Here is a 17,061-nt window from a genome sequence, read left to right on the forward strand (position 1 = left end):
TCCATTTCTTTATCTCCTCAACTGCTACCACACTGGTTACAAACAAGGATGTCTGCAGGAAATGGTCAAAAAAGTCAAGATAGTGATAGTGACATTGAGAAGTGCATCTCTACTTTTTTTTTTTTTTTTTTTTTTTGTGGCCAAACTCTCCAGATATTTTGATTCAGGCTGTCTGAATATTCATTGTTTTATCTAGAGCAGCGGTCACTGGTGGTCCACGAGAAAATTGTGGTGATCCGCAGGGAAAATTATTTGCATTTTTTATATTGCACTAAACCAGGGGTCGTCAAACTAAGGCCCCCAGGCTGGATACATACAATGAACGTTTGTGTTGCTGCAGAGAGTCTCCCACTTCAGCCAGTTTTGGATGCGAGGTAAGTGCAGGGCCCACGCGGAGGCTCTGAGAGGGTGAAAAATGGGCCTCCTGGAAGTTCCGGAAGTCCAGAAATGGACCTGTTTCTGGCCTCTGGAGGGCCTCCAGAGCTGGAGTGGGAGGCCATTTTCACCCTCCTGAAGGCTCACAAAAAGTCTCCGGAGCCTGGGGAGGGCGAAAAACAGGCCTATCAGAAGTCCAGAAACAGGCCCATTTCTGGTCTCCGGAGGGCCTCCAGAGCCCGGGGGAGGCCCTTTTCACCCTCCCGGAGGCTCGAGGAAAACCTCCGGAGCCTGTGGAGGATGAAAACGCTCCCCCCCCAGCACCGTGGTGCAGGAGGCAGAGTAGGCCATCCCCCCATGGCCACACCCACCCAGCAAGAGAACAGGTTGCTAACATTTTTCAATCCCACCCTTGTGTTCACTCATATATTAGCCCAGGCCACAGTGGGGTTGGCCTGTTCTGTGTTGGCCTACCGTGGAACCTAGTCCTTGTCTGCGTACTATCTGAACCCGAGCAGTCCATGAAACTGGAATATGGTTTATTTCCAAGGCTTTGCCTGTTGCATGCTCACATCCTTTGTCTTTTGTTCATGGAGAAGATTTGCCTGCAGTGTGAACCCAGCCATTCTCTCTCTCTCTCTCTCTCTCTCTCTCTGCATAGGAAACTCAAGAACTCCAGAAGAAGCAGCAGTGGTACCAGCAGAACCAACTCAGCATGACCTTGGAGGACGAAGACGCCTACCTGAACTACTGCTCAGAGGCCATGTTTCGCATCCGCATTTTGGAGCTACGACTCAGCAGGTATTTGATTTGATTTGATTTGATTACATTTCTATACCGCCCTTCTCCCAAAGGACTCAGGGCAGTGTACAGCCATATTAAAACAAACCCATCACAAAAATTAAAAACCGTTAAAATAAATTAAAGCAATTTGGCCATTATTAAAACCCTTAGCTAAAACCCCTTTAAAACCAATTTAAACCCATTAAAATTAATTTATTCGGTCAGGCCAGCTTGATTGAACTATAGAGTCTTCAGAGCACGACGGAAGGCGCGGAGGTCGGGGATCCTTCTTATATCTGGGGGCAGCTCATTCCATAGGGCAGGAGCCCCCACAGAGAAGGCTCTCCCCCTGGGGGTCGCCAGCCAACATTGCTTGGCCGACAGCACCCTGAGGAGGCCCTCTCTGTGAGAGCATATCGGATGGTGGGAGGCAATTGGTGGTAGAAGGCGGTCCTGTAGGTATCCCAGTCCTAAGCCATGGAGCGCTTTGAAGATGGTGACAAGCACCTTGAAACGCACCCGGAAGACCACTGGGAGCCAGTGCAGCTCGCGCAAGAGAGGTGATGCCCGGGAGTGACGAGTCGCTCCCATAACCACTCGTGCGGCCGCATTCTGGACCAGTTGGAGCCTCCTGGTGCTCCTCAAGGGGAGCCCCATGTAGAGAGTGTTACAGTAATCCAGACGGGAAGTGACAAGGGCGTGAGTGACCGTGTGTAAGGTGTCCCGATCCAGAAAGGGATGCAACTTGTGTGAATGGGACAATGGCCCAGACAATGTAGGAACAAAAGTAGAATTCTGGGTCCTTGAAACATGTAGACCCTCTCTACCCTATTAAGTTCAAATTGTTGAACTTTTTTAGAGAGGCCAGACTAGACTAGGCTAAAGTAGACTAAACTTAAGTAGTCTAAACCTTTGCAAACTCTAGCACAGTTAGTGCAAAGAATAGCACCACATTTTCACTAAAAAGAAATTCTCCTTAAGGACATTCATCTAGTTTAGTGTTTCTTAATCGAGGCAATTTGAAGATATTTGGACTTCAACTCCCAGAATTCCCCAGCCAGCTGGGGAATTCTGGGAGTTGAAGTCCACATATCTTCAAGACATCAAGGTTGAGCAACACTGCTCTAGTTTCACAGAATCATACAACAAGAAGGATTGTTGAAGGTCATCTAGATCAAAGGAAAGTCTAAGTCAGTGTTTCTCAACCTTGTAGATGTATGGACTTCAGCTCCCGGAATTGAACATGGTGACACATAGAAGTGGGTTAGGAACATCTCGGATGTCCTAAACATTTCCCTTTGTCCGTCCACTTAAATCCCAGGCTGTGTTCACACCATCTGCTAGACTAGACTAAAATGGCATTGGGTAGCTACTCAGCCTATGGATGGTTTCAGATTGTGAGTCAAGCCACCTTATTAAGTATCATAAGATTTATTTTATTTTATTTTTGATGTGTGTGGTTGCTCATCTTGAAACACAACTTTGGGTGGCTCACAACACCAATAAAAAGCCCTAAACCACCAACCATAATTTGGTTTGATTCTTAATCGTATTGCGCTGATCTGCTGATCTGACCCCAAATCTGCATTTATCAAGAAATGAATTAATCTGGTTTTTGTGGTTAGCTATCGAGATATTTGACTATCACATCTACTATACGTCTAATCTTTAATTTTTTCTTATCTAGAATAAACACGATCCATTATTTGATTTGTTCCCTGGGGGGGCTATTTTAGAAAGAGGTCTATTTAACAATGAAAATAATGATAGTGACAACAAGGGGTACTTCATGCTATGTTTATGATTTCTAAGCCATTAGATATGACTTACGTCATGACCCCAGTCAGCATCACTGATAACACACTGGCAAAACTGATTAAAGAAAAGAACATAAATACTTTTGTTTCCACACGGAAACCGCCTCTGAACTTCGTGCTTGATGTGGGAAAAAAACGAAACTTTGATTTTGGGTTTCACAGATTGATTGGTAGACTTTTGTAGAAATGACTGGTTCATGCTATTATGGTAAAACAAAAAGTCTTGATTTGTTGTGAATGCCTTATTCTACTGCGAAAGAGAGAGTCGGAAGTCAATGTTTCTTTTTCTTTTTCTTTCCTTACCCTTCCTCACTTTTCTTTTCCCTTCTCCCTCATTGTCCTCTTATTTGCTTTTGCATTTTGTATTTTATAATACTTTATAACCTAATAAAAATTCCTGGTAACTCACAATTAGTGGAATTGGAACAGTAATTGTTTGTCTTTCTTCCCCAGGCATAAAGAGAGAGCACCGCTGAAATACATAGCATTGGAAGAGAAGCTTTCTAAAGATCCTCGTCTTTCTGAACATCTCAAATTTTACGTTTAATTCTTCCATGAATCATTGCTGGGAAGAGCTCCTCAAAAAAGCCAGATGAAGTTCATGAAACTTCCAAATAGCTTTGAAGAACGTTTTATTTTTCTCAGGCCACTTTCTTCCTCTCTTCCTCACTTTTGCAACTTTCTGGTAAGAAAGCATCAAGGAGAAGGAACTTTAATTCTTTGAATCTCTTAATGGAGCAACAATTTAAAACCTCTGGGTTTTGATAGCTAGATATATGGGTGAAAGATAGTAAAACTCTCAGATTACTACTACTTCTTCTTCTTCTTCTTCTTCTTCTTCTTCTTCTTCTTCTTCTTCTTCTTCTTCTTCTTCTTCTTCTTCTTCTTCTTCTTCTTCTTCTTCCTCCTCCTCCTCCTCCTCCTCCTCCTCCTCCTCCTCCTCTTCTTTTTCCTCCTTCCTCCTCCTCCTCCTCCTCCTCCATCATCATATTTTGTTGCATGTTCTACTTTTCTTTCAGAGTCTGTTCTAAATTGTTATGCTTCCTACTCCCAGTGACAGGAGCCATGTCCTATCTCAATGTATTCAATGGGATCAGAGAGTACTTTGGCCTACAAGTTGTCTTAATTCTTCCCTTCTCTAATTTCATCATTAAAGCTTTCAATTTTGTTTGAGTCGATGCCATTTGAAACGATTTCACGTGATTGTACAACAATAAACTTAATATCAAATTTCAATCCAAAGTACTCCCTTTCCTTTAAAAGCATTGCAAAAAGTGATTTACAGCCAGTCCTTGCACTTACGACTGTAAGGACATCCTCACAGTCACACAATCAAAATCCAGGTGTTTGGTAACTGGCATAGATTTTGATGCTTACGCCATGTGAATGCTAATTACGACCTTCCCAGCTTCCAACAAGCACAGTCAATGGGTAATGCAAGCGTCACTTAAAAACTGTGTGATTCCCTTAACAACTGGCAGTGACTCTCTTAATAATCCTGCTGAAAAGATCGTAAAATGGCCCATGACTCGCCAAACAACTGCCTTGCTTATCCATGGAAATTCAGACCTCAATTGTGGTCATAAATCAAGGATTATCTATAGCTAACGTAGGGGCGGAAAGGGGGATTCTGAAAAGAAAACCAATACAGTTTCTGAGACTGTGCCCATCGCTTCCGGGAGTCCAGGGCCATTTGCTGAAATCAGAGCGTAAGTGAAAATTTTAGACACTTAGTGTCACACCCATCCCACGAGTTGACTTCAACCAGAAGTCCGCCTTCTGATATCCTGTTGCGGGCTTCCAGTTCAAATGGAGAAGTTAGGGGTGTGTTTCCAATAGATGGATTTCAGTATTGCTCAGCTATGTTTCTAGCTAAACGTGCAGATTATGCACATTTATGACTTATGCAACATACAAGTTATTAATATTGCTTTATTACACCACTTTTTTCCCCTGGTAAGTGGTTCGTGGTCATACAAAACTATATATAGATGTTTTGAGGATGTTTCAAAGTGTGTTGTAGCCTTTATCTCTCTAAACGTTCCTTGTAAGGTTCCTCCTAATCATTATCCCCATAATAATTCATTTCTTCATCTATCCATCCATCCATTCATTCATTTAGTCACCCAACACCCATTTAGTCACTTGATTAAGTGACTCTGAGTGGCTTATATTTCTAAAATATTTCTAAATATTTCTAAAACTGTAGAACAATTAAAATAATTAATTCAAAACACTAAGACAATAAAAAACATCCAGAAAATAAATACAAACAGCAGTTGAAATAATTAATCAACTAACAGTAAAGTCAAGTCACGGATCCATTAACATAGTCCGAGCCCTAGGTTGAGTATACAATATAGCAAAGTTTTTAGAGCCTTTCAAAGGGTAAATCTAATTTCCAAGGGGAGGATATTCCACAGAGCAGGGGCCACTGCAAAAAAAGGCCCATTTTCTAGTCCATGCCAGCTGAATCCACAGCGTGCCCAATCTGCTCCATTGAATTGGATGGGTAGAGACTCTTGGAGTCTCCCCAGATAGCCCAGTTCCAAGCCATGTAGGGTTTTAAGGGTGACCCAGAAACATACTGGCAGCCAGGCAGATCACAGAACAAATGTGTTACATGTGCCGTGTAGCCAGTACCATTTATTACAGGTGCAGCCACATTTTGCATCAGTTGAAGTTTCTGAATGGTCTTCAAGGGCAGCCCCATGTAGAGCATATTGCAGTAATCTAACTGGGAGGTTACAAGGATAATGGTTATTGCAGAGGTTGAGGTTGAGGAAATGTTACTTAAAAGCAGACGTAACCACAGAAAGCCCAAAAGGCAAGGCCTCTCTGCTGCAGCCAACTACTACAATGTAAACAGCATTGTGAAAATTACTATAAATTAGCTCCCCTCCTAACAATTTTCCTGATATGAGAATCCACGTTTTTGCCATGCTACCATTGTCCACGGTGAGATGGACAATCTGTCAACAATCCAACTGGGCATCTCCAATTGTCCCTTCCTGCCCCCAACTCCAAAACTGTTATGGATGCAAATCCCCCCTCCCCACCCATTGGAAAATGTGACTTCCTTTTCAGCATATGTTATACTCAGTTCTCTTGCAGAGGTGAGAAGAAAGAGAAGAGAGTGTTGAAAAGAAAAAGAGAAGGACGCGTGTTGGAAAAGAAGGTTGGGTTCCTTGCCAACAGTTGCTCTAAGCCTCACTTCCTGCTCCCTTCAACTGTGCCCGGTGTGTTGATCTGCAAACAGATCACTTCCGAGGAGATGCATGCATCCCTTGAGAGAATTTCTAGCAGAAATGATCAGGTCTGGGAAATGTTCAGTTGCCATATTGTTATTGTGTTGGTCTCTGAGAGGTTAGCTGCAGAAATTCAGATGACCATTAGATGGAGACAGAATTTCTTGGCTTTTTCTTTCTCATCTCTTTTCTGCCACCTTATGTTCTTCTGTATCTTTGCACACCTGAAAGTCCCATTCAAGGCTTACGAGGGTTTTCAATTGTCAACCTCAGAAGCAATAAGAATATTAAAAAGAGATCCTTTCACCCCAGTGGAGAAGATTGTGTCCTAATCTGCCTTCCAGGTGCTCAAGCAAAGATGATCCTTTCAAGAGAAGGCTCTCGTCTGGAAGACATTATGTCTAGATAAGCCATGGTGGCTTCAGTTTAGAAGACAGAGTTGTTTATCTCTACCAAAACAGGAAAGGGGAGGCAGACTGCAATTCTTCCATTCGTGGATAAACAGGTGAAGACTTGTCAAGGCAACAGACTTTGAAAGGAACTATCAGTTTCATGGTAGGACATATCTCAGGAACATCTGAAGACAACTCGTCTCTAAATACCTTCTCCTGTCCTCTTCTCTCAGTGAAGGCCTGCAGCCGGGGTGCCTCTGTCTCTGTGCTCAGGCCGTTTTGTGCCCAATCTCACTTCTGCATACACAACTTCAGTATCAGGTTGAGCTTCCCTTTTGTGGAATCTGATGTCAGCATATGTCACCTCGCTCATTTGCCTGGTCAAAGTGTGCTGTTAGGAAGACAGGGACAGAAGAAGGAGAAGGTGATTTTTAACTGTGATCTTAAAAGCAGCAGGTTCTCTAAACAGGAACAAAAACCATCATGTGTTCTGAGCAGTGGTGGGATTCAAAAATTTTTACTACTGGTTCTGTGGGCATGGCTTGGTGGGCATGGCAGGGGAAGGTTACTGCAAAATCTCAATTCCTTCCCCATTCCAGAGGAAGGTTACTGCAAAATCCCCATTTCCTCCCGATCAGCTGGGACTCGGGAGGCAAAGAATAGATGGGGGCGGGGCCAGTCAGAATTTTTACTACCGGTTCTCCGAATTACTCAAAATTTCCACTACCGGTTCCTCAGAATTGGTCAGAACCTGCTGAAACCCACCTCTAGTTCTAAGACTCCACAAAGAAACCGGCTGTCACAGACCATTTGTGAGAAACAGACATTACAAGAATTGGTCACATGACTTGTATATCCATAGAACAGAGTAGGAAGGGACCTCAGGTCATCTAGTCCAACCCCCTGCCCAAGCAGACCCTACACCATTTCGGACAGATGGCAGTCCAGTCTCTTCTTGAAAGCCTCCAGTGATGAAGCTCCCACAACTTCCAAAGGAAACTTCTGTTCCATGGGTTGATTGTTCTCACTGTCAGGAAATTTCTCCTTATTTCCAGGTTGAATCTCTCCTTGATGAGTTTCCATCCATGATTCCTCCTCTGGCCTTCAGGTGCTTTGGAGAATAGCTTGACCCCCTTCCTCCTCTCTGTGGCAGCCCCTCAAATATTGGAAGACTCCTATCATGTCTCCCCTGGTCCTTCTTTTCACTAGACTAGCCATGCCCAGTTCCTGCAACTGTTCTTCGTATGTTTTAGCCTCCAGTCCCGTAATCCTCTTAGCTGCTCTTCTCTGCACTCTTTCCAGAGTCTCAACATCTTTTTTATAGTAAATTCATCCCCTTTTGGGGTTTATGCAATGAACGATAAACCACGCAAATCTCCAGAATTGAAGCAAGGAATTACTATAATCCCCCTTCTCCCTTTGTTCCTTTCAAAACCCTACAGAAAATTAAAATGAATTAAGCTTCACATATTGTACGAAGGCAGCCATTACTACAAACATAGAGAGTGAGAGACTTCCAAGCATATACAGGTAGCCTTTGACTTTCAGCCATTTGTTTAGTGACTGCTTGAAATTATAACAGCACTAAAAAAAAGTATCCGGTCCCTTTTTCACACTTACAACCGTCGTTGCATCCTCTTGGTCATGTAATCAAAATTCAGGTGCTTGGTGTGCATTTATAACAATTGTAGTGTCATGTGATCCCCATCTGTAACTTCCCAGTCAACTTCCAACAAGCAAAGTCAATGAGGGAATCTGGATTCATTTAATGACCACATGATTCGCTTAACAACTGCAGGAATTAATTTAACAACTGGCAACCACTTACAAACTGTGGCAAAAAAAAATCATAGAGTTGATGGTGACTCAAGTGGCTCATCTCCATTTCAAGGCCATTAAACTAGTGCCGTCCGAAGACATTTCCGCAGTCAATGTGGCCAACATGACATCACAGGTGTTTTCTGCCCACCGAAATGGTACCTATTTATCTACTTGTATTCACACATGCTTTCGGACTGCTAGGAGCCGTGGTGGCACAGTGGTTAGAATACAGTACTGCAAGCTACGTCTGCTGACTGCTGGCTGCAGTTCAGTAGTTCAATTCTCACTGGCCCAAAAGTTGACTCAGCCTTCCGTCCTTCCGAGGTCGGTAAAATGAGGGCCCAGATTGTTGGGGGCAAAGATGCTAACTCCGTAAACTGCTTAGAGGGCGCTGTAAAGCACTGTGAAGCAGTATATAAGTCTGTGCTATTGCTATTTTCCTTCCTTCCTTCCTTCCTTCCTTCCTTCCTTCCTTCCTTCCTTCCTTCCTTCCTTCCTTCCTTCCTTCCTTCCTTCCTTCCTTCCTGTTAGAATGCAGTATTGCAAGCTGACTCTGCCCACTGCCAGGAGTTTGATTCTCACTGGCTCCAGGTTGACTCAGCCTTCCATCCTTCCGAGGTGGGTAAAATGAGGGCCCAGATTGTTGGGGGCAAGAGGCTGACTCCGTAAACCACTTAGAGAGGGCTGCAAAGCACTGTGAAATGGTTTATAAATCTAAGTGCTACTGCTTTGCTATTGTTAGGTGGGCAGAAGCTAGCTAGGCAAAGACGGGCACTTACTCCACCATGTAACACTTGGGTGTCGAACAGGGGTGGGTTCTAATTTTTTTTACTACCGGTTCTGTGGGTGTGGCTTATTTTGTGGGCGTGGCTTGGTGGGGGGAATGTGACTGGGTGGGCGTGGCCAACTTTTTTTTTTTTTTACTTTTAAAAGCATTTTTTCTACAACCTTAAGAGGTTGCAGAAAAAAATGCTTTGAAAAGCCTCTGCCGATCAGGCAACTCAGCTGGGATCGTCAGAGGCTTTTCAAAGCATTTTTTTTTACCACCTCTTTGGCTGAAGAGGTTGTAGAAAAAATGCTTTTAAAAGTAAAAAAAAAAAAAGGCTCTGATGAGGTGGGCGGGGTAAGCGAGCGGCGACCGGGATGGGGACCGTTTCGGAGGCGTGGCCAGCCAATGTTATTACCGGTTCTCGGAACTACTACAAATTTTTACTACCGGTTCTTGCGAACCGGTGAGAACTGAGAGCAACCCACCACTGGTCTTGAACTCTGGACTGTCGGCTTTCTAGTTGATAAATTCAATGTCTTTAACCTCTGAGCCAACGTGCTACCCAGCCAGGAAGAAATGTACTTGCAAGATTCTGTCAACGTAACTTTACTACAAGGATAGAGCTATTACTGCTGGGTGTGCTTCTTGTCTGGACTACCTCATAGGACTGACCAACATTCATTAGTTGCATAATATTAAGGCTGCTCCTGGTGCCCAACTGTATTACAAGAGGTCAATGTACTTTTAGAATTGCGAAAGTATGCAAATACTGTATGAAAATTGGTGCTTTCTGGAATCGGGGGATTTCCCAGCAGAAAGATAGAAGCTCTGGAGGGAAAAAATTAAAATATTAAAAATACAAAAGGCCAAAGTACTAGAGATTCTTTTTGATTCGATGGATAATTCGGAATTTGATGGAGATATAAAAAAAGTGACTGAAAAGAAAATACTAATGTTCCTGAAAGATATAACTTTTTTTTTTCAAGCATGATTTGGATGTTTAAGACTTTGGCTACTAAAGTTCATCACATAGCAGAGTCCTCACCAAAGACTTTTTCAGACCACAGTTCAGGGATTTTAACTTTTAAAAGGAAAAAATAGCCCTTTTAGGTATGGATGGAAAGAGATGTTGCTATGAAAGGAAACAATAGAAAATTGCAAAAGGAAGTTAAAAGATTTTTTTGAGAATAACCTCAATTGGATAGATCTAGTCTTGAAAAAAAGAAGGACTAATAATAATGGGTTAAACGTAATAATGGGTTAAAAAAAAAGGTAAGAGAAAATACAAGCGATTTTGGATAGGTTGAAAAAAAAAAGGAAGAATTATTTGAAACTGTCCAGAAAGGACAACTATTAGTCATCAAATCAGACTTCTATAGCAGCAACTAACTATATTGAGTCTGACCAAGATGGAAATAAAGATGAATTATGCAAAACAAGGACATTTTGACTTTGCAAATAAATCGGGGAAATGATGGGTACATGACTTACAAAAAGAGAACAAAAATCAAGCGATACTAACTGACAAGAAGAAAATCCTGTAATGACAGATAATACAAAGGTGCGAAAAGAGTTTCATCGATATTGTACTTTATATACAGGTCAAGAAATATTTCTAGGTGAACATTTACGTAAACAGAATTTCCCGAAAATCACAGAGAACCAAGCAAATGTTGAATGGGCCTATAAAAATAAGAAGCTATTAAAAAGGCTAAAACAGGAACAGCATCTGCTCCAGAACGTCAGCCTTACTATAAATGCCTTGAGGATGAACGTTTACAACCTTTAAAATAAGTGATGAGTAATATTTTACACAAAAGGGACATGGTGGCTCAGTGGCTAAGACGCTGAGCTTGTCGATCGAAAGGTTGGCAGTTCAGCGGTTCGAATCCCAAGTACCACGTAACGGGGTGAGCTCCCGTTACTTGTCCCAGCTTCTGCCAACCTAGCAGTTCGAAAGCACGTAAAAAAATGCAAGTAGAAAAATAGGGACCATCTTTGGTGGGAAGGGAACAGTGCTCCGTGCGCCTTTGGCATTTAGTCATGATGGCCACATGACCACGGAGACGCCTTCGGACAGCGCTGGCTCTTCGGCTTTGAAACGGAGATGAGCAGCGCCCCCTAGAGTCAGGAATGTCTAGCACATATGTGCGAGGGGGAACCTTTACATATTTAATATTTTACACAATGGAAAGATTCTGGATAGCTAGAAAGAGGCTAATATACTGTAGCGCTTTTAATTGGCTCAAGACTAGAAATAAAGAATAATAATTATAAGGAGAGAAGATTAGAAGCAATATATATATATATATATATATATATATATATATATATATATATATATATATATATTTGTTTTCTCAGGTTTTCGCGGGTGTTTGTATGTAGGTCTTTGGTTATTCGGGTCTTCTCCCACGTAAAATTGGAAGTGTCTTGGCGACGTTTCGACGAAGTCTCATTCGTCATCTTCAGGCTGGTGTTCTTGGCTTCGTGCTTCCAGGAGCAAGCTTCCTTGCTCCTGGAAGCACGAAGCCAAGAACACCAGCCTGAAGATGACGAATGAGACTTCGTCGAAACGTCGCCAAGACACTTCCAATTTTACGTGGGAGAAGACCCGAATAACCAAAGACCTACATATATATATATATATATATATATATATATATATATATATATATAAAACAAATGTATGGAGTGGAATAAAAATGTATATAACATGAATGTAGAAATGTATAATATTAAAGATATAATTAAAATATATAGATCTCTATAAGGGAAAGGGGGAAAAAAAGGAAAATGAGGGGAAGAAGAAAAATTAATAGATTAAGATATAGGGGGAAAAGAATAAAGTAAAAAATGGAAGACCACTATGAAACAATGCTTAAAAATGATAAGATATTTATATGTTGTATGTTGTGTAAATGTCAAATTTACCAAACTAAGTAACAATTTTAATTAGCAATTTTACGATGTTTGTGTGTCTATATTTTTCTTGACTGTACACCGCCTTGAGTCCTACGGGAGAAAGGCGGTATAGAAATATAATAAATAAATAAATAAATAAATAAATATGTATTTTAATAAAATTATAATTTTTTTTTTAAAAAATAATTCAGTTGCTTGGCAACTGACTCACATTTATGACAGTTGCAGTATCCTGGGTGGGTGGGGTCACGTGATCCCCTTTTGCAACCTTTTGACAAGCAAAGTCAACGGGGAAGCCGGACTCACTTAACAACCGTGTTAATAACTTAATAATGGCAGAGGTTCAATTAACAACTGTCTCACTTAGCAACAGAAATTTTGGGCTCAGTTGTGGTCATCAGTGGAGGATTAACCATAATAAGAACGACTGGAAATTGAAATAGAGCAGTGAAAACAAAAAAGGGGAGAAATAATAGAAAAAGCTATTGTTAATAATTAAAAAGATAAGGGGGTCGGGGCTGCCTGGACTCCATAATGGGAAACATTAAATTGAAAATGAATACAGCAATAGAGAGAGATGAAGGAATCGGAAGGGTGGAGGAAGGAGAAAGAGGGATGGAAGAGTAGGGAGGAAGGAAGGGAAGGGAAAGTAGAGTAGGAGAGAAGGCAAGACAGGGAGGAAGAGAGGAGGAGAAGGGGAAGGGAAGGGGAAGTAGAGAAGAGAAGAAGAAGGTGGGGAAAGAAAGTTGGAAGGAGAAGAGGGAGAGGCTAGGTTTGAGGAGAAAGTTTGCTGTACAGTTAAAAAAAAGATGAAGTGGAAGAAAGGCAACTCTGAACAAACAAATATAAATATATTAGGAAAAAGAATGAATTGTTTAAGAATAAAAGAGGACAAATATGTATAAATAGTAAAGTTAGAATTTAGGGATAAATGAAGGAGGTGTTTATGTATGCAAGTATAGAAATACTGAGGTATATTCAAAAAAAAGGAAAGGGGGGGAAGATGATATTGACAAAAATTGAGTAAAATGTATTTGAATTTGACTAATTGTATAAAATAAAAAACGACCAACACTCTTTTCAAAAAAAAGAAAAGAAAAGAAAAGAAAGATGTGGGAGAGGAGAAAAGAAAAACCCAATAAAACTTAAAAAAAGAAAAGAAAAAGCTAAAAGAAAAAAAGGAGAGAAAAAAAAGAAAAAAGCTATGAAGAATTGGCTCCCTATATTCTTCACAATCATTACAATTATATTTTAACATTTCTCTCTATGAAGCAACAATATGACTCTCTCCTTTCTATAATTTATCCTGTCAAAACCATAAATTCATTATTTTCATTTTGCACAAAAAGCCCATCAGAGGTTTTCGGACAGCAATAAAGATCGATATTGTCTTTTCTCTAATCAAAAAAGTTAGTTTATCCATCTCAACAAGATCCATCTTGTGAGAAGGTCACAAAAGGCGATCACATGACCGCCTTAACGGTCACACTTGCGCCCGTCAGAGTCTGAATTTTGATCACGTGACCTCAGGTTGCTGCAACCGTCATAAGGGTGGAAAAAACGGTCAGAAATCACTTTTGTCCCTGCCGTCGTAACTTCAAACAGTCACTCCATCAATGGTTGTAGGTCAAGGACTACCTGTATTGCTATTAAAATGTTCAAGAAAAAATATTTTTAAATAAACCCCAAAAGTATTTAAACACACAGTAAATGCCAAGTACAGGGACCCCGGTGTGACTTCATGATGAAGTAGTCATTTGATTTACCTTTTTGGCTTCTTCAGCTACCGTAGGCTCACTCTCCAAAGGGTTTTCTGAAGCTCCTACGAGAGTGAAATAAAGAGGAACACAAAACATTATTCCTCAACGACATTCAAGAATTGTCATGAAGGAGTCAATTAACAGAGTTGAAAGGGACCTTGTAGGTCATCTAATCCAACCCCCCCTGCCCAAGCAGGAGACCCTACACCATTTCTGACAGATGGCAGTCCAGTCTCTTCTTGAAAGTCTCAAGTGATGAAGCTCCCACAACTTCCAAAGGCAACTTCTGTTCCATGGGTTGATTGTTTTCACTGTCAGAAAATTTCTACTTATTTCCAGGTTGAATCTCTCCTTGTTCAGTTTCCATCCATTATTCCTTGTCTGGCCTTTGGGTGCCTTGGAAAATAGCTTGACCCCCTCCTCTCTGTGGCAGCCCCTCAAATATTGGAAGACTGTTATCCTGTCTCCTCTGGTCCTTCTCTTCCCTAGACTAGCCAAGCCCAGTTCCTGCAACTGTTCATTGTATGTTTCAGCCTCCAGTCCCCTAATCTTCTTGGTTGCTCTTCTCTGCATTCTTTCTATAGTCTCAACATCTTTTTTATAGATTTGCAACTGGCTGACAAATCACACTCAACAATGTAGTTCCTTAATGGAACTACATCTACAGCTCCCACAACTTCCGAAGGCAACTACTGTTCCATGGGTTGATTGTTCTCACTGTCAGACAATTCCTCCTTATTTCCAGGTTGAATCTCTCCTTGTTCAGTTTCCATCCATTATTCCTTGTCTGGCCTTCAGGTGCTTTGGAAAATAGCTTGACTCCCCCTCCTCTCTGTGGCAGCCCCTCAGATATTGGAACCCTGCTGTCATGTCTCCCCTGGTCCTTCTCTTCACTAGACTAGCCATGCCCAGTTCCTGGAATCATTCATCATATGTTTTAGCCTCCAGGCCTTTGATCATCTTAGATAGATTCAGATTACCAGAGTTGGAAGGGACCTTGTAGGTCATCTAGTCCAACCCCCTACCCAAGCAGGAAACCCTACATCATTTCTGACAAATGGCAGTCCAATCTCCCCTTGAAAGCCTCCAGGGATGAAGCTCCCACCACTTCTGAAGGCAACTTCTGTTCCATGGGTTGATTGTTCTCACTGTCAGGAAATTTCTCCTTATTTCCAGGTTGAATCTCTCCTTGATCAGTTTCCATCCATTATTCCTTGTCTGACCTTCAGGTGCTTTGGAGAATAGCTTGACCCCCTCCTCTCTGTGGCAGCCCCTCAAATATTGAAAGACTGCTATCCTATCTCCTCTGGTCCTCATCTTCAGAAGCCAGAGTGATGCTCCTGGTTCTGCACTGTTTTTCCCTTTGGAAATCCATTCCTACTCCCACACCATTCCAAGTCTGAAGAAGCTCCTTGGATGAGAAGCAAAACATCTTCAAAAGAAAAAACCAGAAAGTCCAGTTGCCTCCTGAAAAAAAACACCTCTGGGACAACCATGACTTGGAGGACTGAGAATCTCTAAAGACTTTTAGCCATACAATTTGGGGTGAAAACCCTTGGAATGGTGTGGGAGTAGGAATGGATTTCCAGAGGGAAAAAAAACCTGCAGACTACAAGAATAAGGAGCACCACTCAGCTGACCCTGAGGACACAGATAAACCTCCAAGTGGCCTCAACGACCCTCTAAAAGGATGCGAATGACCAGCTGTCTGCAAGGAATATAAATCCTTCCATTCGCCACCATCCAGTCAGAGCTGAAGAAGCTTCTTGGATGAGAAGCAAAACGCCTTCAAACTGAAAAACAAGGAAGTCCAGTTGCCTCCTGAAAAAGCACCTTTGGGACAACCATGACTTGGAGGACTGAGAATCTCTACAGACTTTAAGACTAGCCGACGGTTTTAACCACGCAGTGTGTACATAGTAGAGAAATTAAACGCTTTCCTCCATTTAATATGCTTGTGCTGCTGAGGTCGTAAGGAAACAGGAACTGCAGGTTAAGAAACCAATCTAAAAAGGGGGAAAGGTACTCTAGGAAAAAGGGGAACTGGGTGGGGAAAAGGTGGGGAGATAGATAAAAAATGAGGAAGTTCAGGGAGAGGGGAAATGCCTGCAATTACTGCGAGTTCAAATCTCACCAGGCTCAAGGTTGACTCAGCCTTCCATCCTTCCAAGGTAGGTAAAATGAGGACCTGGATTGTGGGGGCAATAAGCTGACTTCGTATAAAATAGAACACCACTTGGGGGGGGGCAAAAAAGCTCTACTAAGCAGGTATATACAAAAGTATGAAGGCTATTGCTTAAAAGCATTGTAAGCCGCCCTGAGTCTCCGGAGAAGGGCGGCATACAAATAGAACCAATAAATAAATAAATAAATAAATAAATAAATAAATAAATAAATAAATAAATAAATAAATAAATAAATAGGCATGTCCAAGAAGGTTGTGATCTTGTAGTTTTTGTCAAAGGGGGCTGCAAGGGAGGGATGTGTGATTCTGGGGGAGGGAATAAAAAGATGATAAATCTATTCCTGGGTGCACCTACTTTGTTAGTCACCCCATTTTTTCTAGAACGTATTTTACAATAAATTGTTTGCTGCTTCACTTCATGACTCTGTCAAATTTCAGCCTGGTGAGTTTGTTTCTCACATCCATGAGGGCATCTAGGTGCAATTGAAGCTGTTGGCAATCAGCCATTTACAACAGGGGTCCCCAGTGGTGAAATCCAATTTTTTTTTAATACTGCTTCTGTGGGCATGGCTTGGTGGGCGTGGCAGGGGAAGGATACTGCAAAATCCCCATTCCCACCCCACTCCAGGGAAGGATATTGCAAAATCTCCATTCCCTCCCCACTCTGGGACCAGCCAGAGGTGGTATTTGCCAGTTCTCTGAACTACTCAAAATTTCCACTACCGGTTCTCCAGAACCTGTCAGAACCTGCTGGATTTCACCCCTGGTCTCCAACCTTGGCAACTTGAAGACTTGTGGACTTCAACTCCCAGAGTTCTTCAGCCAGCTTTGCTTTGCTGGCTGAGGAACTCTGGGAGTTGAAGTCCACAAGTCTTCAAGTTGCCAAGGTTGGAGACCCCTGCTTTATGACATGGGCCCAGGCAACTTGAGGGACTGTCTCATCTCACTCGGATTGGCCTGGCCCACCCATGCTGGCACAGGAGTCA

At 42.0% G+C, this 17,061-nt stretch overlaps 1 protein-coding gene across 1 annotated transcript in view; it reads left to right on the forward strand.

Annotated features, from left to right (window-relative positions):
- The window catches only part of DRC7 (dynein regulatory complex subunit 7), a 48,921-nt gene extending 45,162 nt beyond the window's left edge, over positions 1-3,759 (forward strand). The window contains 2 exon segments of the mRNA XM_070952979.1: positions 1,037-1,176; positions 3,429-3,759. Of these exon segments, the coding sequence (XP_070809080.1) occupies positions 1,037-1,176; positions 3,429-3,522 (234 nt within the window). The 3' untranslated portion in view covers positions 3,523-3,759.
- Positions 3,760-17,061: the final 13,302 nt, after the last annotated feature.

This window comes from Pituophis catenifer, unplaced genomic scaffold, assembly GCF_029215685.1.
Source record: "Pituophis catenifer annectens isolate HBS135680 unplaced genomic scaffold, rPitCat1.0.hap2 SCAF_13, whole genome shotgun sequence".
In the NCBI taxonomy this organism is placed as follows: Eukaryota; Metazoa; Chordata; class Lepidosauria; order Squamata; family Colubridae; genus Pituophis; species Pituophis catenifer.